Consider the following 26510-nt stretch of genomic DNA (forward strand, 5'->3'; position numbering starts at 1 on the left):
AATTCTTAGGTTTAATATCATCTTTCAAAGTAGCATTTAAAAATAAAGCGCGCGCGTAGAAATTAAAGACGGTTCCTATAGGATACTATAGTCGTTATGGGTGCCTAACACCTTCCCGTAGCGAAAACAACTCCCGGACCTCGATTCTCAAGGGTTTTGCTTACTTTTTCCCTTCCCAAGAAAAAATAAGATATCACCGGTTAGAAAGGTTCAAACGTAATCAATGTTTGACACCCGAAAACCAAGATAAAACAACCACAAAAGCAAAAACAAAAATAAAACATAAAACACACAAAACTCATTCAATCTGAGACATGCATGGCATTAGATTCATGAAAAACTAAAGAAATCACCTTGAATATTCATCATAAGCCAATTATGCATTCCCACAATATAACAAGAAATCACCTTGAATATTCTTCTCCAATTTCCCTTCTTCCTCTTGGTTACCCACTGTTTCCTCTTCTTTTCTTTCTCCATCGGCTTCTTTTCCTTCTTCTCCTCTCCCTCCCTTCTCTCGTTCTGTTTCTCCCCCGTCACTTTCCCTTTCTCCCCGTCACTTTCCCTATTTCTGTATAAAATCACAAGATCAAATAAAAAAACATCAATTAAATCAACATCATTAACAACATAATTAACAATTTCATTAACAATAACAAAAACACAAAAACCCAATCAAACAAAACTCACCATAAATCAGAATTGAGTGGGTAAAATGAAGAATTAGAACTTGTTAGATCATTAGATTGTTGAAGATTACAAAATCCTATTTGCATGTGTGAAATTTGATGGAAAGGAGATAAGAGAGGGTGAGGCCGTGTTTGAGAAGAGAGAAGGAGAAGAACACGTTTTTGTTTTTTTAGAGAGAGAAGGAGAAGAATCTGTCTTGTAGTGAGAGAATGTGGGTGGAGAAATGACAAAAAGAGGGGAATTTAGTATATATATAGGGGAACACTCCCCTAATTACCAAATGACGAAAATACCCCTCTGAGGGCAAAATTGGAATTTCAACGAACATGTATTTTCCTATCTAGTTTAGTAGATCTTCTTATCCATTGAGTCCATCAACACTATTTGCTTTTGTTAAACATAACTATTTTCGATTGAAAGCAAATATAGTGCAACTCAAAAACACGTTTGAATTTATCAATGTGGCGGTGCGTATAAATGAAATAACACCACCACATTGATCAATCTGATAGTGTATGACTTCTCAATTAGTTGAACTTCAATAGGCAAGAAGGAAATTATAATCATATCTATCGAAACAAAAATAATCTGATGCTATTATTTCGTTGAATTATGCTACTAGATTAACAAATCCAAACGTTTAAAAATAGCAATTTTTTAGGGAAAATATACATTCTTCTTGTAACGTTTAAAAATAGCAATTTTTTAGGGAAAATATACATTCTTCTTGTTATATTCATACCTACCGGATTAATCGATCGGGACAGTTATGATAAATTGGAAGATTTGAGGTTATATTAGAGGGTGGATTAACTCAGTTGTTAAGGACAATGCATAATATATGCAAGGTTCAGGTTCAAATCCCGATCACAAAAAAAAAGAGGGTGGATTGAGAAATTTTCTAATTATTATGCCACGAGCAGGTCATGTTTTTGTGAAAAGAAAAAATTGGGCAATGTTTTTTTTAAGGATTTGGGCCATGTTTTTAGAAGAACAAAAAAATGGATTTTTCATATTTACACCTACCTTTGACAGACATATCGCTGCATTTCTTTACTTTCGCCTTCCCACTTTTACATTTTTTATCTTTCAGCCATCGCTTGTAATAATGGCTGCCGAAAGTAAGGACTAACTAAATTGTAGTATTAAATTTTTCATCAAAATATAAATAAATAATTTATAGTCTAGGAGAAATAAATAAATTATAGTGTTCAAATATTTAAAAAAAAAAGAGAGACTAAATTGACTAACATTATTCAATTCAACAGACTTTTTTTTGAAGGAGTTCAATTCAACAGACTTATTTGCAAATTTGAGGAATTAAACCGGCTAACATTTAAAACTTCAATTTGAAGGACTTATGCTATTTTACAATTTAAAGATTTTTTTTTTGACAAATTTAAAGAATTAAAATGTCGATTTACTCTGAAAGCATTCCCTAAAAAAAAAAAAGATTTACTCTAAAAGAAAAGCATAGTAATTGAACTAACATGACTAATATATACATTTGTTAATTCAAAATTATTTAAAAATCACAAATTAAAATATTGACGTAGACTTGTCAATTTGATTAGGAAATTGATGAATTGGTCTATAAGGTGCTAGTTCAACAATAATAGCTTAATCTTGTAACCTCTTCAAAAAAAAAAAACTTAATCTTATAACCTAAAATGACATAGTGTAAATTCTTCGGAGGAATGTTGTAAAATAGCTAGTAGTGCCACTTTTGGGTGGTGGCGGGGGTTTGAACCCCGGACCTTGCATATATTATGCATTATCCATACCAACTGAGATAAGCTCACGAGGACTTAGTAGTGTCACTTTAATTGATTATTTAAAATTTATCTAATTTCTAATTATTTTATATAAAAGTCAGAGTGGATTGAGAATCAATGAATGAAAAAAAATGAATAGATTAATCAAATAAATTAATGTTTATGATTAATATATCTTTTTTTTTATCTCTAAAAAAATATTAATATATGTTTAATTTTTTGAAAAATGATAAAATTTTTAAATTTTTTTGAAATAGGATTTTTTTAGAGAATAATAAATTAATGCTTAAGATTAATATATTTTTAATTTTAAGAATATTATAACGACATGAATTAAATTTGAAGAATTCATGTAAACCCTCCAAAACCCCCGTAACCCTCCTCCTATACAGTTTTTGAGTTTCCCTAAATGAGGAGGATTTTCTTTTATGAAGAAAAATGAAACCCAAAGCATTCCCCTCTCAATGTCATCTATTTCTTGCACTTACTCATTCTTTTTTTTCCCCAAACTCTTCCCCTCAATTCCCCTCCAAACTCGCAAACAAAACCTAAATGGATGATTCATAAACGCTCTTTAAATATTGAAATATATCCTGACCTAGATGAGTACTGAAGCCTAACTCATTTATTTATTTATTTATTTTAAAACTATCTTTACAAGAATATGTTTTTTTTTTTACAATTTTATTCATAAACCAATTAATATTTTGAGTTGGACCATCTGTGTGAATATATAAATATAGGTTAATATTTTGACTTGGATCAATTGCCACTATTTATTTTATGGGAAATGTTAACGAGTGTTCCGAGGCACTCTTTAAGACCTTTAAAAGGTTTTTTTTTTTTTGCAAAGTTATGTAATCAATGCATTAGAAATTGAAACATTTGACTTTTTATATGAAATAATTTCTCATTTTAAAATGCTTAAAGAGTATCCCGGGAGCACTCGTTAACAAGATCCTTATTTTATTTATTTGTTTTTGTATGTTTTATTTATAAATATAAATTGTTTACCATAATAAATAGGTTAACCAGTCAAACCAGCAACTTTAAGAAAAAACCAATTGCCCCACCGGCATGGTGTAGACCAACTAACCTATGGATGGATATAGATTGTAGGGTATCATCCTCTTCAGTTGGGGCTAAATAAATACTACTCTCTCCGTCCCTATATGTAACCACACTTTTCCTCTAATAAAAGGGTGTTTACATATAGGGACGGAGAAAGTAGCTCTATCCCAATTCTAAATAGCTCTATCCCAATTCAACTCATCATAATCATAAATCAACCATAAACAATTAATTTTCTAAATTATCCTCCTATTTTAATTTTTCTTTGAGTTAAATAGCATAGTGGTTGAGACTCAAACATTTTAAATATGAAAAAGTAGGGAGTTAAAAGTTCGAACTCCGACTCTTGCAGCTACCAAGTGAAGTACTGATCTGTACTTATAAACCATTTAAAATTTAGTTTTTAAACTATATATATATATATATATATATATATATTAAATAAATTTTAAATTCTACAAATTTCATCAATTTATCAATTTAATCCTTGGTATCTGAATCTGAGAGATTAAATCGATGATTTATTCAAAAAAAAATGAGTACTTACGAAAACGTAAAAAATAACACCCTTGTTGCATCATTTCTACTCCCTCCGTTTCAAAATGAGTGTCGTTTTAGGTGTTTACACACATATTAAGAAATGCAATGATTAAAAGAAAGAGAATGACTATTTTACCAAACTATCCTTATTAACTATTGGTTAGTTTTAAAAGTAATACTTTGGAAGTAGTGTGCATAATATTAATTGGAGGGTACAATTGAAAAGAAAAAGTTATTATTGCATTGGAAACTGAAAGTGACATTCATTTTGAAACAAATTTTTTTGGCTAAAGCGACACTCATTTTGAAACGGAGGGAGTATTAATTAATTCTTTAATCCCCTCGTGACATACTATGCCATTAAACCAACCTAAAATAGTGGTAATTTGATTCATTCATTCATTCATTCATCCGTACAAAGAAAAGAGATTCAAAGTAAGAATCGAATCATCTGTGAAGGTTGAAAATACAATGGAGAGCAGCGCCGCACTTACTGGCATTCGACTAAATTCCTCGATCTGTCCTTCCCATCTTTCTTCCCCTTTTCTTTCCTCCGCATTTCCGCCAAAACCCAGTTCTCTATCCCTCAAGGTAACTTCTATTTCCATTTCCCTCTCTTTCATTTTCCTTCCTCTCTATTTACTTCCTCACCTTTTTTTTTTACAGCTCCATAAGCAGTTTCCTTCCACTTCCCACAATGTTCTTCAAGCTTCTTATGCTCTCAGACCTTCTGCTGCTGTTTCTGCTAGGTTCTTCCTTCATTTTCATTATTTTTAATATTGTTTGTTTTAGTTTTAATCTACGAAGCATCGACACAGATACCAGACACACCACAGACACTGACGCATGGACACGACTAATAATTTGTCAAAATGAATTAATCAGATGTAATCACATATGTCAGTGTTGTGGTTGGTGTCTGACACATAATAGACAGACACAAGACATGCCTTTTGTTAATTCTTTTTGGATAGATTGATGTTTTTGTTTTTTTGCCATGTTTTTTGATAGTGATATAATATTGAATAATGCAGTGAGACGATTGAGTTGGCAGACATAGATTGGGACAACCTGGGATTTGGTCTTCAACCTACTGATTATATGTATTTCATGAAATGTGATCAAGGTGGAACTTTCACTAAGGGTGAATTAAAGCGTTTTGGGAACATTGAATTGAACCCTTCTGCTGGTGTTTTAAACTACGGACAGGTAGGTTATATACTATTCATGTTGGATTCATGTTTTCTTATACTTGACTTGATGTAGTTGCTTTTGACCTTAATCAGTATACTATTGTTGTTAATCGGGGATAGCAGAAAATAGTGATTTGTTCGAATCTGGATATGCAGGAGGGCTATATCTCTATTATAGCTGTTGTTTTATAACATTTTATATTAGAATTTTGGCTTGGGCCTAACTCAACCCTACAAAACCGGATTGTAAGGTTAGGATTGCCCTCACTACATGTTCACGCTTTACTTGTTCCAATTTGGGACTCTTAACCCCCGCGCCTAGGATTGAACATCTAGAGCGTGATTTGAGTGGCTTGGTCCGATAGCAGTGACCTAATAGTAGGTGACCCAATGGATCTTGGATATGCTCTGATACCATATTAAACTTGCTGTTGGGCCTAAATCAACCTTACAAAACAGGCTAGTACTGTGAGGATTCCCATCACTTATAAACTTATGTTCAGGCCTTATCTCTTCCAATTTAGGACTCTTTAACATTTTGTACGAAATAGCATATCACAGAACTTATAGTTATTGGTCCAAATCCTGCTACTGTAGTGCCGTTATAGCCTCTATTTAACAATACTGATCTATACTTGGTTTTGAATTTGTTTTAGATTGGATTGAGTCGATATCATATTGTAATTGTAATAGAGCTTTGTTTTATTTTTAATCTGGAAAGGGTATAACATTTTAAAGAGTTATAACTATTTTAATTAGAACTGAAATCTATTTTTGTACTTTATGTTTGGATTGAATTTTGTTGTCTGTTTATTTGGTAAAGAATGTGCTTCTCTGCTTCATAATTATTGTAGGGGTTATTCGAGGGTTTGAAAGCTTACCGTAAAGACGATGGGAACATACTCCTCTTTCGTCCGGAAGAAAATGCTTTACGGATGAAGACGGGTGCAGAGCGGATGTGCATGCCATCACCTAGTGTAGAACAGTTCGTGGAAGCTGTGAAAGATACTGTTTTAGCAAACAAACGTTGGGTAATATAGTACCTATGATTTGGTCTAATTTTTTTAGATTTTTTAACATACATAAGCTTGATTAGGTGAATGTTGGTTTCAGATCCCCCCTCAGGGTAAAGGTTCATTGTATATTAGACCTTTGCTAATGGGAAGTGGAGCTGTACTTGGACTTGCACCTGCTCCAGAGTACACCTTTCTAATATATGTTTCACCTGTTGGGAACTACTTCAAGGTAATGTATCTGCATTGCTACATTGGAATATGAAACTTTATTATGTAAGTTTATATAAATTTGTCATTATTTTCTTTTCGATGTAAATACCATAAGCAAGGAACTTTGAAACGGTTTACTAGAATAGCTTTAAGATTTTCAAACATGATGGTCTATGTAAAACTCATCAAGTGTCTGTAAAAAGAAGTCGTAGGCTCACATGCATTTACCTCATATGAATATGATATTTAAGAAATCTATAATAGTATCTAAACATACTTTAGTACCTTATCCAGTAATATTTTTACTAGTTTTAGAAGTAACAACTTTATTGCTTCAGGTGTTTAACTTTTAACATATGATTTTTCACAAATTCCATAATAGAGACAAATCAAAATATGCCAAAGGCAACCCACTAACTGAGGCTTGTTCACACAGTACAATGGCCCATTGGTGGCTTCTTCTAATTTTTAAAATTAGAACACAACGGGTTGTTCGTTCAAAAGAGCAAAAGCTGGGTTCCAATTGAAAATTTTGAAACAGAACAAAAGCAGAATTTTTTGTTGAAGTATAGCAAACAGAATGCTGGACCCAAAATAGATGTGGAGTTCATGCTTGGTTAATGTACTCATGATGGATAGATATTGGGTTGAAGCTAGTTTCAGAATGATGTTTGAAATTGGGTGCCTGACAGGAATTGTGTTCTTTCTCACACTTGGAGATTGGATTTGCAGAGAACCCTATACTTAACTGCATTTCAGAGTTTTATAGCAACACGATAGTTTTGTGACGTCATGTTGGGTAATTTAGCAGTAGATATTAGATCTCCTTTCAGACTTGTCAACTTGCCTCTAGACCTGTGATTTTGTGTGTTTGAGTATGCTTGAGTCCGCAACTATTAAGGAATGAGTTTAACCCGACTGCCTTACCTAGATTCATAAATTTGTACAGTTCATGTGTTTCATTCACAAGTTTGACATCGTGTAATAGCGTCAGGGACTTGCTGAATATTATTAGAACTGGGATGCTTATGCTTCACTACATTGGTAGTAATACCATGCTAGTGATGTTAATCTATACAGAAGTGAGAATAGGAGAAAACATTCTCATTGATTCAACGATCAAAATCAACTAAATGAAAATACATACCAATGAACTATGACTACCAGCTGTCACAATTACTCTAACCATTACAAGAGAATTTAAACCAACTTAAACTGACTTAATATTGTTAACCACATATTCTCACTATCGCTCATAGTAATGTCAGCAGTCGTTTTATATTTATACAGCTTTTTTGTTGTAACTGAATGGGTTGAACGTTCAGTTTGAAAAGATGAAGGAAACCTGTAGAAGCATTTAGCCTCATTTTTTACTTTAACTTACACCTTAGGCTTGTCAGTACAATGTTGTCATAATAAATGTTATCATTAACATAACCAATCAACTCATCTCTTTATAAATCTTTTAAGGTTGCAATTTTATCTTTTCAAAAGTTCACAGAATATCAATTTAACCACAGGAAGGTTTGGCTCCAATCAATTTGATTGTGGAGAGTGAACTACATCGTGCAACTCCTGGTGGCACTGGAGGTGTGAAGACCATTGGAAACTATGCTGCAGTAAGTCAGATTGCATGTCCTTGTCTTTTTCAGTTTGTTTGTCCTCTGACATGTGTTTGTAGTTGTTCTCTTTGGTTGCCTTAAATTTAATTAAATATGGGTCATGCTAACAAGTGCCCTCCAAAAAACGGAAACTTTGCATCCAAAAAGTGCATTGTTTAGACTTGTAGAACATTGACTACACACCTTCCAAGATATGATAATTATATATGATTCTTTAAATAATAAGCATTTTCCTTTAAATAATACTCCATGCTTTCATTTTGATAATAAACAATTGGGCTCCTTATTATAAGAAACATACACCTATTTTCAGGTTTATTAATTGTAAACTTCCTTTTATACCCTTATTTTATTGTCATTTCCTATGCCAATGGGTTTATTCAAACTTGAATGAATTTGATAAAATGGTTATTTTTAGAATAAAATTGAAATCGATCATGCTATTGATTAAAATCCTATTTTTTCTAATTTCAATTAGCAATGTTTCTACTAAATACCAACAAAATTGCTATCTTGTACTGACTAAATAAGCATATGGATGAAAGTTGAGAATTCTTTTGTAATTATTCTTCCTCTTTTTTACAATTATTATATTTTTCATTGACAGACCCGACCTTTATGACGAACATACCAGAGATAACTTGAGTTATCTGTTTAGTTTCTTAATTTTCATTTCTTAATACTGGCATACATTGCATTTTTTTAAGATCACGACGTTCACTCACTCTGCACATGTGTGATGATTCTTCTTAGGTTCTTAAGGCACAGTCTGCAGCAAAGGCGAAAGGCTACTCTGATGTTTTGTACCTTGACTGTGTGCACAAAAGATATTTGGAGGAGGTTTCTTCCTGTAATATATTTGTTGTTAAGGTATCTATTTAATGAACCAGTTAAAATTTTAAATTATGATTATATTCTGGTCATTGTTAATATGTATGACTATCACATTTAAACACATGATATCATTTTCCACCTTCTCATTCCTTTCTTAATACAAAAAACAATTTACCTGGATGTACAACTGCTGGAATAGTAAAATCATTAGCTAGCAATCAGAATTTTCAAGCAATTTAGTGTTGCTGCTATTTTTCTATCATTTTCCAGAGCGAGCTCCATCACCTGATTTTTGGTACTCTTTTAGCTACATTTTCAAAATCAGTATGGTGGCCTCTTGCAAATTGCAAGCTTGACTGAAATCCTCTCCTGTATAATTTTTTTTTTTCTTTTTGTTCTTGTCATCTTTTTGAAATTAGAATTGCAATATGACTTGTAAGTTTGTCTAACTCCTTTTGGCTTTAATGCCACAAGAGTGTTATTTGGAGTGAACTTTCCACACAATTCTACAAACATATCTCACGGCTGGCCTGGTAGGTTTAATTTTTGGCTCTTAACACTAATGTTAATAGATTTGTTAATCTGGCATCATTTGTGTCCAGATGATGATGAAGATTCTAAATCACGTATTGTCACATGTTTTCCTCATCCTGTATTCTGGTGTAACAATTCCCCCATGCAAAAGTTTATATATACTGTTTTGGCATACTATTTCATTAGAGATTACTGCATTATGCTGTCCTAATTTCCATATGCTTTCAGGGTAACGTTATTTCAACTCCATCCATCAAAGGGACTATCCTGCCTGGCATTACTCGAAAAAGTATAATTGACGTTGCTCGAAGCCAAGGGTTTGAGGTACTAGAGTTTTAGTCAAGGATTGTCTTGTGTCTAATATAGTGTTCTTTACATTTCACTTATTCCTAAGCTGTGCTTTTCAAATTAATTTTGAAAAATAGAAGTAAATATGGGTTTTTGATCCCTAGACAATAGACATTAAGTAATAAATGTCAGGTGTGGTTGGAAAATCTTGCATCTTAGGAAGCTCTCAATTTTCAATTCTTTATTTTTAATTTTCTCCTTTTCTGTTCAATCCCTTGACGAGGAATCGAGGATAGTATTTGTTTGACATGATCTCTGTTATTAATTCAACACTTTGCAAATATCATGCATAGATCAATTGTTTTGTCATATAAAATACATTCTCACGCTTCCCATGTTAGGTTGCTCTTTGTTCAAGTGTTTTTCACCTATATATCTTAATCTCTATTTATTTGGTTCCTAATTAATCAATGATTCTTGCCAAGTTTTTCTTCAATTCCATTGTTAGTAACAGCAATCCTGCGATGAATTTTCCCAGAAACCACTTAACTAAATTGAGACCACTTTTTTGTATTTAGACTAAAGTTAACTTTACGTCTTGTTTCTTATTGGTTTTATTCCAATGTTACCTTACATGTTAATCTGTGCAGGTTGAGGAGCGATTAGTGGCAGTGGACGAATTGCTTGAGGCAGACGAGGTCTTCTGCACAGGAACAGCTGTGGTTGTATCACCTGTTGGCAGTATTACATATCTTGGCGAGAAGTATGTCATAGTAATTGCAGAAAACAATTTGTATTTGGTGCATTAACAAATGACTCCTCTCATTGACTATAAAGTTATTTTGAATTAATGGTTGACATTTTTCTTCGACATTGTGTAGGAAATCTTATGGAGATGGTGTTGGAGCAGTTTCACAGCAACTTTATACTGGCCTTACCAGACTACAGATGGGTCTTGCAGAGGATAACATGAATTGGACTGTTGAGCTGAGATAAGAACACTAAAAAATGCCTGCACTGCATCTTTTGCTGAAATCTTAATCTTATTGAATGTCCAAGTTCTAGAAGTTTGTTAGCTTTAATATTTGATGGGGGTGCTGTAGATAGTACTGTGGTGTGTGTATTGCTATTTATTTAATGCACTATGTAGCAAGCAGCACGTAAAAAAATAATTCTGCATGTTTATTTTCTTGCCAGCTGGGGTAGTTAACCTATTTTGCTTGAAAAAGACATTCTAGAAGCAGTACTTGTGTACCCTAGATATAAGATGATGTTTACTCTGTTGTTTCGGCTATTATTTTTTGTTGGTAGTAGAGGGGTAAAAAAACCATGGATAAAGGTTCAATTTTCCTACTTATTACGATGAGCCAACATTCACGAGTTAAGGTTCAATAGTTCACTGGCGACAATGTATTGACGAGTATGGCTTTGCCTATTTTATTTAGCGCGTGTTTGGATTAATGTGAGTTAGTTGGAATCACGATGTTTCTCCATGATTTGGATAAAAGCTACTTTTAGAGCTTCAACAAAATCACAATGCTATTGTGATTTAGTCTCGTATTTGAAACCCACCCAACATTACAAATAACATTGTAGCGTAAGTAGTGAATGAGTAACTTGGAACATTTGAACATTTCTATTACTCATTCGACATACTTGCATCTTTAAATATTTTACATGATTTAAGTTGCTAATGGCAGCATCATTTTAGGTTATGCTTTGTATTTTGGAAAAATGATTGAAAGAGATTTTTTTTTTAAAGGATATCAAATTTTATCATAATTTGGATTGTTTTAACACTAACAATAAATGAAATAGAATTTGATAAAATGCATTTCATTTCATACAGGCATAGCACATAATTTTATTTCAATATCACACTTTATGTTTGAATTTGTAAATATGCCAATTTATTCCAAGAATGCTGGCTCCTACCCCAGCAAAATGGGTGTTTGAGGAATTAAATGTTCGATCATAAGCAAACAGTAATTGATGTGCAAGTGGTAATGATAGTTTAGGACCTGTAACGATAAACAACAGGGTCATGTTAACCGGTGCCCCACCAGTGCCCCTGGGGCACTGGTTAAGGAAACTAAAAAAAGGAAGTTTTAATAATGAAAGTAACACTTTTCATGCTTTTGAATAGTTGACAGCACAAGTTTCAACGTACATCTTACTACATTTGACTCCTTAACCAGTGCCCCAGGGCACCGGTTAACATTACCCTAAACAATATTTTTCTACCTTTTGTAGCATTTTTTTTCTGTTCCTTTTGGTTTATGATTTTTTTTTGCTTTAACTTTGCTGCTAGAGCCTAGGGTAGTAGGGTGCTAGTCTAATGGTTTGGTGGATATGAAATTTAAAATTTAATGTTTGTGGGGTTGACTATCCAAATTACAACTTGCAATCTTAGCTAGTAGTAGTATTTTCAATGTATACAAAAGTCAGACTTTTGAAAATGTATTATTGCTAATGATCACATTGTCGTAATGGTAGCTAACAATTGGTGGTCTTCTTATTTTAGGGTAGCAGGAGGACCTTCTAATTTCTTCAATGACTGACTAGTTGTCAAGCTCTTTGTTCCATCAATTGTAGTCAGTAGTCACCGTAAGCTTCGGATTATTAAGATTTTTTTTAGTTAAATTCTTAGGTAGCTTAGGAGTTAGGTGGAAACCGATACCCTATTGAATTTTTTTTACAAGTACATACCCAATTTTTTTGTTTTGTTTTTGCAATGACTAATCTTATGGTATGATATGAACTTTGATTCCTAGCATGTGGCATACTATAATTTTGATTTTCAAATAATTAAATTATTAAATAGAGTTAGAGATACAAAACCAAAAAGATTTTAGTTTAGCTCAGAAGACGACGGTCTTTTATAACACGGTAAATAAAAGGTTTGAATCAAATTGAAAGTGTTGTTTATATTTATTGTTTGACAATTCATCAACCGAGTATCTTTAGTGGTATGAAATTACGAAGAAGAAAAAAATTAAACATACAAATGAAATGATTTTATCTTGCTCCACTCATCGATTAATCAATCTCATAAATTCTTCCACTCACAGAATAAAACGCAGACAATCAAGAATCAGTTTCCCATCTTCTATAAGTTCTACTACATAACAATTGACAGGTGTCCCCTTACCCGCAGAGTTTGCCACTAACAAAATGTGGATAGATTTTTCATTACTTTAACTTAGAAAAACAAGATTTTCCATTTGGAAATTGTAAATATATATCTGAAGCTTTGTCTCATATGCTCTTTTCTTTTTGACCTCTGCTGCTACTTCATCTTCATTTTTACACTTTCTGACTCCCTCAAAAGCAACCAGGAGAAAAAAAGAAACCGCGTTGCTGACTCGTGACAACAACCTCTTAAGTGGATCCTGAAATGACACAGAAGATTCACTGCTTCTTTTTCTTCTCAACAACACTATTGGTTTGTTACAATCAGCTTTTGTCATGCTTACATAATTTGAACGGTTTCCACATCACACATATCCCCCAAAATTATTGATTCTAATTAGATATTTAATAATTTAACAATGCACAAAATCAGAATGGAGGGAGAGTTTTATTATTCATTATGGTTCTATCTGACTCGAGAGATTAGTCTTTGCAGTTGCGCGTAGATGATACCCGATTCATAAAAACAAAAATAGAAAAGAGTTAACATTTTTATGCTCATGCATGACATTTGTTTTTTGAGTTTGTAGACGAACTGACAAACAATACTAGAAATTATTACACACAACTGTGAAACCCTAGATTGAATTTGGATGAAGATCTTTAGCCTAACAATATCGGTATTGTTAGTTGAATCAGATATTACTGGACCTCATGCGCAGGGGCGAATCCTTTCAATGGGATGGGGTAGCTTTGGCTATCCCAAAATTTTTATTTTTATTGTATCATTAGGTATATTAATATGGCTAGCTACCCTAATAATATATTTTTAGCTACCTCAAATAAATTTATTTGCACAAAAATAGCATAAATTAAAAGGTTAAAAAAATATTACTTGACTAATAAACTTATTTGTCTTATGTAGACATTTTGGTATCTACAACAATTATAGAGAAAGTATTTTTAGGTATATAAATTATCAATAGTGAAACATAATAAATGATAATTTGATACAAATAACTTATTTGTCTACGTTGAAAAAGAATTTGTTATTCTATTTAGCAAATATTCAATTATAAATATATTTGACTTCTCGAAACCTAATTTTATATATAATTTTTCTTTGTCTAAAAAAATTATTTTTATTTGGCCCCCTCGTAAATATTTCCTTAGCTTCGTCGCAGCTCATGCGTGACATTTTATACCAGGCATATGTATAGTATTTTAAATTTAATTACTTGAAAATGGAGGGGGTACCCCGCACAGAACAATATAACAAGCATGATCTGCAAACATAAACTTCATTCACTATAGCCTATAGTAATTAAATGCATACAGTTTAGAAATATTCATAGGTAGAAACTTCGCTGGATTCCACTATTTATTTGACTTTATTAGCCCTTCTATGCATTTGGATTAATTATCAGCTTCACACTTGATCATGACCTTGCATGTTTGACAAAGTTGATTACCGAGTTGACGTGATAAAAAATTAAAGAGCGACGCAGTATGTAAAAGTAGCAGATATTCTAGAAACTTAATTAAAGGCAACCACGCTACAAGTTAGAGTTGAAAATTTACAAGCAAGAAAAGAAACAACAAAAATGGGATTGGGGAGAAGAATAAGTACAATATAACCGTGGACTTACTAGCTAGTTGATTGATTCATCATGACTTGTGAAAGGCTCTTTGAGTACGTACGAGGACATACCAATTTCATATTAAAAAAAATAAACATCATCTCTAAAATGAAAATATATCTACAAACACTTTGACGCTCAAGTCAGTAAGAGAATAAAGAGTGAAAAGTTTAAAAGATAGATAGTGTGTACCTTGAGTTGTGGCCCATGAACTTTTTTATACAACGAGTGGATGATCACAAAGATGGTCGGAGGTGTTATCGGTTCTAGGGAATCCTAAGTTTATGACCGTTCACTACAAGAATACTTTGGAATTCCGACCAAAAAATTCTGAGGAAGCATGGTTTGTCGCAAAAATAAAGATTTTTCGAGGAAGAACTTCCTCGGAATGCATATGTCAGAAATCTTTAATGTCCCGCCTGCACAAACTGCTGCACACGCTTTTCCATGTTGAATTCGGAGGAAAACGTTCCTTGGAAAGCATATATGACCGTTGGAAGAATTAACTATTTTAAAGCATTGCACAAATGTTGGTAGCTTGTATTAATTTTATTACCCACTTTCCTCAAAGTAGCAGCATAAGCATCTGTCCAGAACACATTTTCATCCAATTGAACACTACAAACTAAAATCTGCTCAATGTATTGACTCCATTTTCATCAAGAAGAAAAAAATCATCGTCACTTAAAATATTGAAATTTAGCATCAGATCATTGTTATTGGTAAGTTTTTCAAATGTATTTTTATTTTATAAATATTGTTGATTTAGTTTTTTTACAATGTTAATTTATCAATTTATTTATAATCTCACTATCATTAATTATTTATATACTTTTGAGCATAGTTACTTATAATTTCACTATCAATTTCTTGTTGATGCTTAATTTTTTTTATTTTTTTTATTTTTAATTCTTCAAATGTAAGGTTAATTAGTAGTAAGAGTGTTAATTTCTAAAAAGAATTTGTGTTGGTAAAAAAAAATTAGTGAAAAGTTAAATAATTTTAAAATATTAGCTTAGTAAAAATGTTAGTTATTAGTAATTAAAATGTAGTGAAAAAATTAGTTAGTAATAAAAACGTTACTTAATTATAAAAATTGTTAGTTGGTAAATAGGTAGTAATAAAGATGCTAGTTAGTAAAAATCTTAGTAACAAAAATCTTAGTTCCTAAATTTTAGTATACATACATGTGATATATAATATGTATTGTTAATTATATATTTATTTATATATAACTTTATTGATTAAATATGCATGAATATTGATATAAAAAATATAATATGCATAAATATTATATTTTGTTTTAAGAAATGCATAAATAGTTTTTTTTTTTTAAAGAATTTAACCAAATGTCAACAGTGCAGAAGATGGATCAATATTATTACTACCGAAGTTGGATGTACGATAGAACATTTCCGGGGAGAACCAAACTTAAACCACAATTTGATGAAGGAATTCATGGATTTGTTGCTTTCGCCATGTCAAAAACCATTTATGAGAGGGAGGGAGGGATAAGATGTTCGTGTCTTACTTGTACGTGTAGATTGATACAGAGCGGAGAAGATGTCATCAAACATTTAAAAAATGTTGGCTTTATGGATTCCTATTGGGTGTGGACTAATCATGGTGAACAAATGCCGCCTATTAATACTGGGTTCGATGTGAATACATATGCTTCATGCAGTGGAACACATACAGAGAATGTTGAACAGTTTGACATGATGGTTGATATGATTGGTGACGCTCTTGGAGTGAACATGTCTTATGATGAGCCCGTTGAAGAGGAGCTACCCCCGAACAAGAAAGCACAAGATTTTTACAACCTGTTGGAAAAGATAAATGAACCGTTGTTTGAAGGATCAAATGACTCTAAATTATCCATGTGCGCGAGACTTTTAGCTGCCAAGTCAAATTGGAATGTACCTGATAAATGCTTGGAGCACTTTGTGAAAATGCTGTTGGATGCTACTCCCATCAAAGACAATCTTCTGAAAAGTTATTACGAGGCCAAGAGATTAGTGTCGAAGTTGGGGTTAGAATATAAAAGGATTGATTGTTGCAGTAATGGGTGCATGTTGTTTTACGACAATGAATTCGGTACAAATGATGGTGCACTAGAGGAGTGTAAATTTTGCAATGAACCGAGGTATGTTGTTCGCAATGATGATGTTCACCGTAATCACAAATGAATCCCGGTTAAGTCAATGTTTTACCTGCCAGAAAAGTTATTGGTAGGTTGTAGAGTCTTTACCTTTTTGCCATAAGTTATCTGGTATCATAATGGGGTGTGATGGAATGAATGGTATTTGACTACAAAATTGTTTGCATGGTTCAATTTGCTTAATTGTTAGATTGTTTAGTTTGTGAGAAAGCATGATGCTTTATTTATATTATCATGGGGTGTGAAAATCAGAAAATAGAAACAATGTATCCCATTGTGCCTAAAACTTTATCACAAAAATATGAAGGCTAAAATTTATGTAGTTTCTGTCGAACACTTTTATTTGTTGTACAACAGCTTTTTCAGTTTAATGTTGTTATTTGAAGTGCACTGTGTTATTATGGTTAGATTCTGTAAAAAAAATGGAATTACTATTTCAACTGCTTCAAGATTCAGACCCAAGTCCGATTTGGAATGATTATAATGAAGCATCCAACGTGCTCATGTTAATTATAGACTTGAACTTTAATTCTGTTTAGCATACTATATAGACATGAATTATGTGTTTATCTGATGGATTATCTTTTCGTGGATGATGTTGCAGGTTGTTTATTTGCGCTGTAGGTGGTTTTTTGATTTTTTGACTGTGACGCTGGGGTATTCTCATTTGTGGTTTCAGTATCAGCAAGAAGCTTGTTGCCTGCTGTTTGTTCAGGCTAGTGTGCAGCTGGTTGAACTTTTGTTGGAATATGCTAGCATCATTGTTTGAGGGGCTGGGCTGTTTTTGTGTTAGTGGTAATTTATTTAGTTTTGGTTTTGGCAGTTTTGCTGCTGCTGCTGTGATTTGTCGTCTGTTAGCAGTAATTTTGGGTTTAGACCCTTGTTTTAGTTCTTGGTTTTGAGAGGATTTGGTAGGTGTTAGTTTAGTATTCCATTGTACTAGCAGGATCTTGTTCGATTTTTGTCCGCCGGCTTTTGTGTTCCGTACACAATCTCGACGAGTATAATATTTACCGTTTCAAGAAAAAAATCCATTTAAAAAATTAATTCATCTACTTTTTTTAATTAAATTCTGTTTTTATTATTTTTAATTAAAATAAATACTGAGGAAATTTCTCGGAGTGTTTTGGTGTTTTAAATTTTAAACATTCGGCGCTTTTTAAAATTTGATATTCAAATATTGCCGCTTTATTATAAATTAAAAAAATAAAAAATAACATACATTCCGAGTACAAGGTTCCTCGGAAATGCTTGTTACTTTGTGTCAGTGCAGTTGTCAAATCAATATTCTGAGGACATTTGTTCCTCGAAAACTTTATTTCCTCGGAACTGCAACCAATGATTTTCCGAGGACCCATTTTCCTCAAAATAAAGCGACATTCCGAGGAGAAACAGACGTTTTCCTAGGAGTTCTGTGCCTCGGAATTCCAATGATTTCTTGTAGTGGTTGGAGGGTGGGACAAGGATTATCCCTTGTTTAAGAAATGATGCATGCGGTATTTCGACCTTCTCACAATTAGGTTTTTGCTCGTTAGATAATTCTTGAGGCAAAGTTGTGTTTTAGCCTTGTAATTGTTGAGCATGGGACTTTACTCGGTTCATAACACACGTAATATTGAGCTAAATTACACTAGGGGTTTTTTAAGTTTGAGGTTTGTAATAGATTGATCTTTAAGTTATTTTGGTCACACATAAGTCCTTTAAGTTTGATGTTTGTAACAGATTGGTCCTTTAAGTTATTTTGATCACACATAAGTCCTTTAAGTTTGATGTTTATAACAGATTAGTCTTTTAAGTTATTTTGATCACACATAAGTCCTTTAAGTTTCACTACTAGAAAAAGCAAAATCAGGGAGGGAAATTAGTGACAAAAAAACTAAAATCTCTCACAAATTTCTTGGTCGTAAAATTTAGTGACGGAATTTGAGAGGAATTCCACGTTTTCCCTCACTAAACTTCTCTCACTAATTTTTGTTTTTTTAGTAGTGTTTGTAAACTTTTTCAATTTAGTCCTTCTGTTAACCAAACATTACAAAAATGATGATGTGGCAGAAATACTAAATCGAAAATGTTTACAAACTTCAATGACTTATGTGTGACCAAAATAACTTAAAGGACCAATCTGTTACAAACCTCAAACTTAAAAGACGTATGTGTGACCAAAATTACTTAAAAGACCAATTTGTTACAAACCTCAAACTTAAAGGACCTTCGGTGTAATTTAGCCGATTTTATATTAGGTCTAACTTATTTTTACAAAATCATCTTATAAGATACATGATGACACTTTTTATAAACTCTTTTGAGACCTTATCTCTATTCAACATGAAACTTGAGTTTTTCTTCTTCCCAATACATCTCCACGGCCAACACTACTAAGATTTGTGTATGAATATAAATGGTGGGTGGTCCAAATTGATAAGCTTTGACATCATATTTGATTTTTATATTGAACATAACTCATCTTTATAAAACCAACTTATAAAGTAATGGTTCCAATTTTTTTTTATACAAATGGATCTCACTCTTTATGAATCCATTTCATACTTGTTTATTTATTTATTTTTTAAATAATGTGCGATATTTTATAAAAAGGCATATGTATATTGTCTTCAAGTTTAATTGCTTGAAAATACATAAGAAAAAATACAACTTGCGTGTTTTTCAACTAAAACATTAAATTCATTTGCTAGTAAATTGACATAAAGCTTTTGTAGCACACTATTAGACATATTCATAGGTAGATACATTGCTGGATTCCACTCTTTACGTGACTTTATTAGCCCTTCATGCATTTGGATTAATTTTCAGCTTCACACTTGATCATGATCTTGCATGTTTGACAAAGTTGATTACCGATTTGACGTGTTAGTTGAATGGTAAAAAAGAAAAATTAAGAGCAACACATTATGCCTAGCACATATTCTAGAAACTTAATTAAAGATAACGACGTTGCAAGTTAGAGTTGAAAATTTACAGGCAAGAAAAGATACATCAAAGTCAGATAGGGGAGAATGAGTACAATATGTACAATGTAATCGTGGACTTAATTACTAGTTGGTTGATTTAATCACTTGTGGAAGTGGGAAGAACTATTACTCTTATTATTTTGTTGACCTTGAAGATGATTGTCTTTGAGAGTACGTACGTAGTACGACATATAGGTTAATTTCATCTCGATTTAAACACATTTTAATTCCCTACTTTAATTAAGGGAAAAAATATGTATAGCGAAAGTTTTTTTTAAAAAAATAATTCCGAGAAGTGTTAATTGCTGCAAATGTACGACCATCTCCATGAATGCCGTAAAATCAAGAGTTAAAGTTCGATCAAAATTGTGTTAAAATATACAATTGTGAGATTCTCGTAAAATTGTTTATTGCGTGATATAGCATCCCTCTTTAATTAAAACCAGTCTTCAATGACATTTTAAGGAAAAATCCTAAAACTTATGAAACTTAGAAATAGAATGACTAAAATCATATTTCAGTTAAAATAGAGAGATTATATGTCCATTAAAGCAAAATATGTAAAAAAATCAAACATCAACCACAAAGTGCAAGTATGACAAAGTATTATTAAAGAAGTCAGTGACTAAAATTAGCCCTATAAAAGAATATATATCTAAGTTCAACTTCACTAAATTACTCAAGGATTAAATTAGAGACAAATTTCATTGTATGATGATTAATGAAAAGTAGCCATTAAGTGTCCATATAATTTGTTTTTTAGCCTGTAAATGATAATTTGGATATCACAGGTGTTCTTCACAATCTGATTGCTCATAAGATTTCTGCACTGATTAAAGAAACGTTACTTTGAGGGTATATTCTTTACACACTATATATTTAGTATTTACTGCTACACTTTCATAAAAGTATTGGACGACATGTTCAACTTCAACCCTAGTGTATTATTCTGTTACAATTTCATAGGACCTTGTCAAAAAGACACTTTCATACATATTAACCAGGTCCACGATACGTAAGCAGAACATGGAAAAAAATGTCCCTCAATTTATTTTTCACCTTTCTAAAAAAACTTAGTTAACCATGGTTAGTTTATTATGATGGAAAGACATTGTAAAAGAGTGAGAACTAATCAGAGACGGTGGCCTAACGCAAATACCATTTCCTTACTTTTGTTGAAATGTTTGTCTACTTTGTCATTTCTTCTACAAACCTCAATTTTATATAGTAACTAATATCAAATTCAACACTCTTGCTTTAAATAATGTTTTGTTTGACTTGTGTCCTTCACTCCTTCTATACATACAATGATGCAATTATTATAAAAAATGTTTGTAGCTAACCAAGTGGTTAATGAACTTAGGTTAAAGTCGAATTGATCGAGAGTATGTAAACTCAAATCTTTGTTGGAACAATAATTTTTTGACGGTTAAGATAAAAAATTTCGACATTTTCTTTGGAATATCAGAACTCATTTTCTCTCGACCTATAAAGGTTAAGACAAAAAATTATTTAAAATTAGAATTCTATGGAGAATAAAAAATTAATTTGTAAGTTGGTGTGTAAACTATACACAACAAAATTCGTACACACGCTTCTATATGCGGTCCTTACAAATGAATTATTTTCTGTCTTTCTTTTTCTGATTTCTATAAAATCTTCTTTCTGTTGGCAGTGTACAGGTTGTTCCATTTAAATAAAAACTCCTCCCTGATTAAGACAAGTTCATGAATTTTGTTTAAAGCCTATCATGACAACAAATAGCAGCCTAACTATATGTGATAAAAATGGCATTCTTGCATAAGAGTATGTATGGCATGACCTGTAATTAATTGTATAGCTGCTTGGAACAAAAGTCAAATACATGACTTAAATATATTACTTGCAAATTGCAATATAATTTCTGAAATTAGTGTTTGTTATATTAATGTATTTTGAAATACCATATCTCACTATGAAACATAAGTTTATAAGTTGGGATAATAGTCCTCACATCACATATTACTCCGGTCTCTATTATAAGAGAAAATTCACTTTTTAGATTCATTCAATAAATAATATTTATGGTTTATATTAGAAACTAAATGTATCGTTTATTGAATGGATCTAAAAAGTTAATTTTCTCTTATAATAGAATCGAGGGAGTACCGATTTTGATAGAATTGAGTTATATCCAACCCAAATTATAAGTTGTATGAGAGTCTATCATTATAACTCTCACATTGAATGGGATATAACATAAACATATATTTATAAGTGAAGGGAACTCAAATTGTAAGATGTCGAAAAAATAATTTATGAAGATTAACACTCCCTACCTTACAAATTGATTTTATAAAAATGAATATATCGTATAAATAGTAGATGTGAAATAATGTTGGGCGTGAATGGTGTGTGAAGGAAAACAAAAGTCCCAAATTAAATGATGGAAACGTGAAAAGAGTAGCATATAGTTTAAACATGTAGAAGTGAGAAATGAAAAGAACAAATTAACCAAGTTTAAAAATAATATTTGTCATTTTTTAATATTATGCCAAAATAATAACGAACTATTTTAGTATTTAAAGCACAATTTCTTTAAAAAAATTGAATGGATTCGTTAAAATTCGAAACTATAAAAATCTTTGAACTTGAGCATCATCTCCTAGGCCTAATTTTTTTTTCTATCAAGTTTTTTTAGTGGACCCGTTGTTAATAGGGATAGGGGAGATGACCAAACCTCTAACCTTCATTATTCCATCTTCTATGTGTCCCATAGCTCATCATCGAGTTGTCACCTTTTAAATATTTTAAGATAAAAAATTATAATTTCTATAAAAAAAAATTGGTCTTGTGTTCCAATTTTGCAATTCATATTAACATTTCTCTTTCACCTAAAAAAAACCTGAACAAATAGCAGTATACGTAATAGATGTGATAGTGGAAATCCAACTTGTTGACTATCATATTCAGTAGAGAATTACATTAATGTTGTCTTGTCTTTTTCGGGATAAAGTATAGTAAGATATGTTTCTAGCAGCATATGTTTTTTATTAAGATTTTCTTCTCTAAGCAGGAAAAAGATGTGATGTTAATTAGAGTTATAAAAGGGTATTCAAAACCTCAAATACAACCAAGAAAATAAAACCGAAGATAAATATGTCAATGAAGAAAATAAAAACCTTACAAATCCCACTAAAATGCCAAGTTCTTAGAAGACAATCCACTTGAATCAATAATACACCATTTAAAAATAAAATCGACCTCCTTTATCATTGCCAAGAACCATTTTCAAGACACAATTTTATTTTATTTTGGTCAAATTTCAAGACAAAACTTTAATCAGTTTAATAATTTTTGACATCAAAATAAACTTACGATATGCAAAAACATACACACATATTTCAAATTTGTTTTAAGACAAAATTAGTTTTATTAAACTGATTAAAAGTTTATTTTACACACATATTTCAAATTAGTTTTTAACGTTTAAAAATCCATATTTCATATTTTGTTAAAAGAAATTCTAAATTTTTGTGGGAAAGATAGCCATAATACTTTAAACATCTATGTAGAAATCCATTAAAAATGTGATTAATACACATGCGTTACAAAGACCAAAAGTTGTAATAGAAAATATTTTGGTATTAAAACTTGCTGAAAATTTTTGGATGGACTAAAAACGAAATTTAATATATTTATAAGGACCAAAAGTTTTTTTAACTTTTATTACATTTATATGATTTATGGGTCAAATTTAAAAGAATGCGATAATTTAGAGAATAAATATATTTTTTATTCCTTACAAATAGAAACAAACATTAAAGGTTAGGAGTTATAGTCAAAACATTAAAGGTGAGGAATTAATAATATACAAACAATGGGATTGTATAAAACAAAAAGGAAGGGCAACTACCAATAAAAAAAAAGGATAGACAACTATAAAAAGAAAATGCTCTCAAAAAAACTATAAAAAGAAAATGTAAATAATTAAGAAGTTAAAGAAAATAAACTTTTGTTTAGTCTCTATTTTCACACCTTTTTGACGGGTGAGAAGGTTTCATAGGACATGTAGATGACACAATCAATTCATTTCTCATGCGTAACAAAAGAGATTCCTCCTCTAGGCATTATGCATGTTATGTAGCAAAGAACCATTCAACCAAATGAAGTAATCACACTTTAACCTTCCACTACCATTTGGTCCCACAGTACCTTCACCATGCATAAAGGTTCATCATCTCCATTCCCCATCCACAACAATAATTCATATCTCTCCTATTTTTTAAAAATAATATAAGAGAGAGAGAGAGAGAGGATAGGTTGAATATTGATTGAGATTCTAGACTAAGAAGGACACAATTAGAAAAACATTGGCCTATTACACTGGCATTTCCAATTTATCCATTAATTTAGTCATAAAGTAACATCTTTTTTCTTTCCATACACCTTTTTCTAAACCAAATTTCTCTCTCTTTCTCCAGGTTATTTCTCTCTGCCCCTCCTCCCACTCTTCTTTATATATATAAACACATCATTATTATCATTATCATAAGCATCATCTCATAATAAAGGTTGGTTTTACTTGAAAACTCATACCAACAAACATGGGAAGAGCTCCTTGCTGTGACAAAGCCAATGTCAAAAAAGGTCCATGGTCACCTGAAGAAGATGCAAAACTCAAGTCTTACATAGAACAGAATGGTACTGGTGGAAATTGGATTGCTCTACCTCAAAAGATAGGTATGCTACATGGAATAATTCATCAATCAAAACATTTCAACATTTCAAATAATTTTTTTTTCCTAATTTCTCCACACATAATGTTTGATACAAACATATATTATTTATTTTTTTAGAAATAATACAAACATATATTAAGAACACAAAATTCTTTATATTGAAATCTTAATTTATTTATTATTTATTTGTTTATGTGGGATGTGTGTGATCTAGGACTTAAGAGATGTGGGAAAAGCTGTCGTCTTAGATGGTTAAATTATCTTAGACCAAATATTAAACATGGTGGTTTCTCCGAAGAAGAAGACGACATTATTTGCAGCCTCTATGTTAGCATCGGAAGCAGGTAATCAAAATATTTTTTTTTTATTATAGACAAGCATTAGTAAATTAGTTGTTATTTTAGTTTCTTGATTTTGAACCCTAAAACTTAATAATTAATTAGAAAATTTCTTAGTTTGTCTAATTTCAGCTTACCAACCGAGCTATCTACTTGGAAATAATCAAATTCGTTATTGTTTACTTACCATAACTTTGTAGACTCTAATTGATCACTTAGAATTTCTTTGAATATGTATATGTAGGTGGTCTATTATAGCAGCACAATTACCAGGACGAACGGATAATGATATAAAGAACTACTGGAACACTAGGTTGAAGAAGAAGCTCCTTGGGAAACAAAGGAAGGAGCAACAAGCTCAAGCACAAGCTCGCCGAGTTAGCAACATGAAACAAGAGATGAAAAGAGAAATAAATCAGAATTTGATGGTGGCGGCTTCGGGTGTCAATAATATGAGTTCAGCTCCTTATTGGCCTGCAGAGTATGTTCATCCTATGGCAGTTTCAAATTCATCCATAATTGATTATGATATGAACAATCAAACATCCTTCACAAGCTTGCTTCATCCAACAAGCATAATGAACATTCCAAACCCTTTTTCCATGGAAAGTAATACAATTACAAACAATGGTGGAAATTGCCAGCCATCACATATATTTCAAGGGTTTGAAAATTTTCCAAGGGATTTGAGTGAGCTTGTATGTGTGAACCAACAACAAATAATGGATAGAACAATTGATGGTTTATATGGAATGGAATCTATTGACATGAGCAATGGTGGTAGCACAATCACAACAACTTCAACAGAAAGCACTAGTTGGGGAGATATGAACTCTTTGGTTTATGACTATGAAGGTTGTTGCCAACAAGGATCAATTCCACAAGATGCTATTGCTTTTGAGGAGTCTAGGTATTTTGGAATGCAAATGCAATAAAGGATTTGTGTATATGGGGGGTGTAAATTTAAAAATGCTATAGAAGTTTTGTGTTAGTCAAACAAAACCCTAATGAGATCACTTTCTTTCACATATATTTGTTAGTTTTTGTGTTTTCATTTTTCATTCCATTGTTTTGAACTTCACTCGTTTGCTTGATTATTGATTGCTATATATTATATATATTGAGCACAATACTCTTTTGTTTTTGACTTGTGTTACCTATACACTCTTACATATATGGAAGCTATAGAAAAAAGAATCTTAATAATAGTGTGAAATAGTGTAATAAACACTAGAATTTCTAGACATGTCAGTTCATGTACCTGACTTGATCAAGTGCAGGTTGTGAATATATTGATTCTCACCTTAGCATAAAATGAATACTATCAATAGCCATTTCAAAAAAATAAAACTACAGTCATGTTATCTCAAAACTATTTAATATTTTTGTGAACCAACCAAGCAATATTGATTTTTTTTTGAGGGAACCAAGGATATGATGTTATCTCAAGAATTTAATTATAATGACAATTATTTTGTACCATGAAAAGCCGTGTTCTCAAAATCAGTTTCTCACTGAAATACATGATTGAGTATCTTTTGCAAAGTTGTTCTGAAACACAAAGCAAAAGGCTGTTGAAAGTTTGAAAGGTGCTTTAAGTCTTGGCCTTGACTTCTTAGCTTTATAGTACCAAAGGTATCAAAATATGGCTGCATTGTTTTATAGTTTTCTTAATAATGTACATATAGCTCATGTGAGTCCAAATAGAAACAATAGAGCATTTAAGTCTCATTTTCTGTCAACTCGGATATGCCTCATATAGAATCAAGCTTATAA

General features: G+C 31.7%; 2 protein-coding genes and 1 long non-coding RNA gene across 3 annotated transcripts; 2 read left to right on the forward strand and 1 right to left on the reverse strand.

The window, feature by feature from the left end:
- Nucleotides 1-456: 456 nt before the first annotated feature.
- Nucleotides 457-1038, reverse strand: LOC146919611 (uncharacterized). Its single transcript, XR_015011553.1, has 2 exons — nt 691-1038; nt 457-571 (listed from the first exon to the last, which is right to left on the reverse strand). It is a non-coding gene; the product is annotated as an uncharacterized LOC146919611 (long non-coding RNA).
- A 3435-nt stretch (nt 1039-4473) lies between these two features.
- On the forward strand, nt 4474-11067 carry ATBCAT-5 (branched-chain amino acid aminotransferase 5 / branched-chain amino acid transaminase 5 (BCAT5)). The gene is made up of 10 exons (XM_085713033.1): nt 4474-4667; nt 4743-4825; nt 5111-5285; nt 6124-6300; nt 6383-6514; nt 8016-8114; nt 8871-8987; nt 9714-9809; nt 10424-10536; nt 10655-11067. Exons 1-10 carry the CDS (start codon nt 4548-4550, stop codon nt 10767-10769), a joined length of 1227 nt encoding a protein of 408 aa, XP_085569159.1. The 5' UTR covers nt 4474-4547; the 3' UTR covers nt 10770-11067.
- Nucleotides 11068-23716: 12649 nt separating this feature from the next.
- Nucleotides 23717-25864, forward strand: MYB68 (myb domain protein 68). Its single transcript, XM_085713031.1, has 3 exons — nt 23717-24397; nt 24611-24740; nt 24979-25864. Exons 1-3 carry the CDS (start codon nt 24262-24264, stop codon nt 25667-25669), a joined length of 957 nt encoding a protein of 318 aa, XP_085569157.1. The 5' UTR covers nt 23717-24261; the 3' UTR covers nt 25670-25864.
- The last annotated feature ends 646 nt before the right edge of the window (nt 25865-26510 follow it).

Source organism: Medicago sativa, chromosome 5, assembly GCF_051527215.1.
Source record: "Medicago sativa cultivar Bolivia chromosome 5, Bolivia_mono, whole genome shotgun sequence".
NCBI classification, from domain to species: domain Eukaryota; kingdom Viridiplantae; phylum Streptophyta; class Magnoliopsida; order Fabales; family Fabaceae; genus Medicago; species Medicago sativa.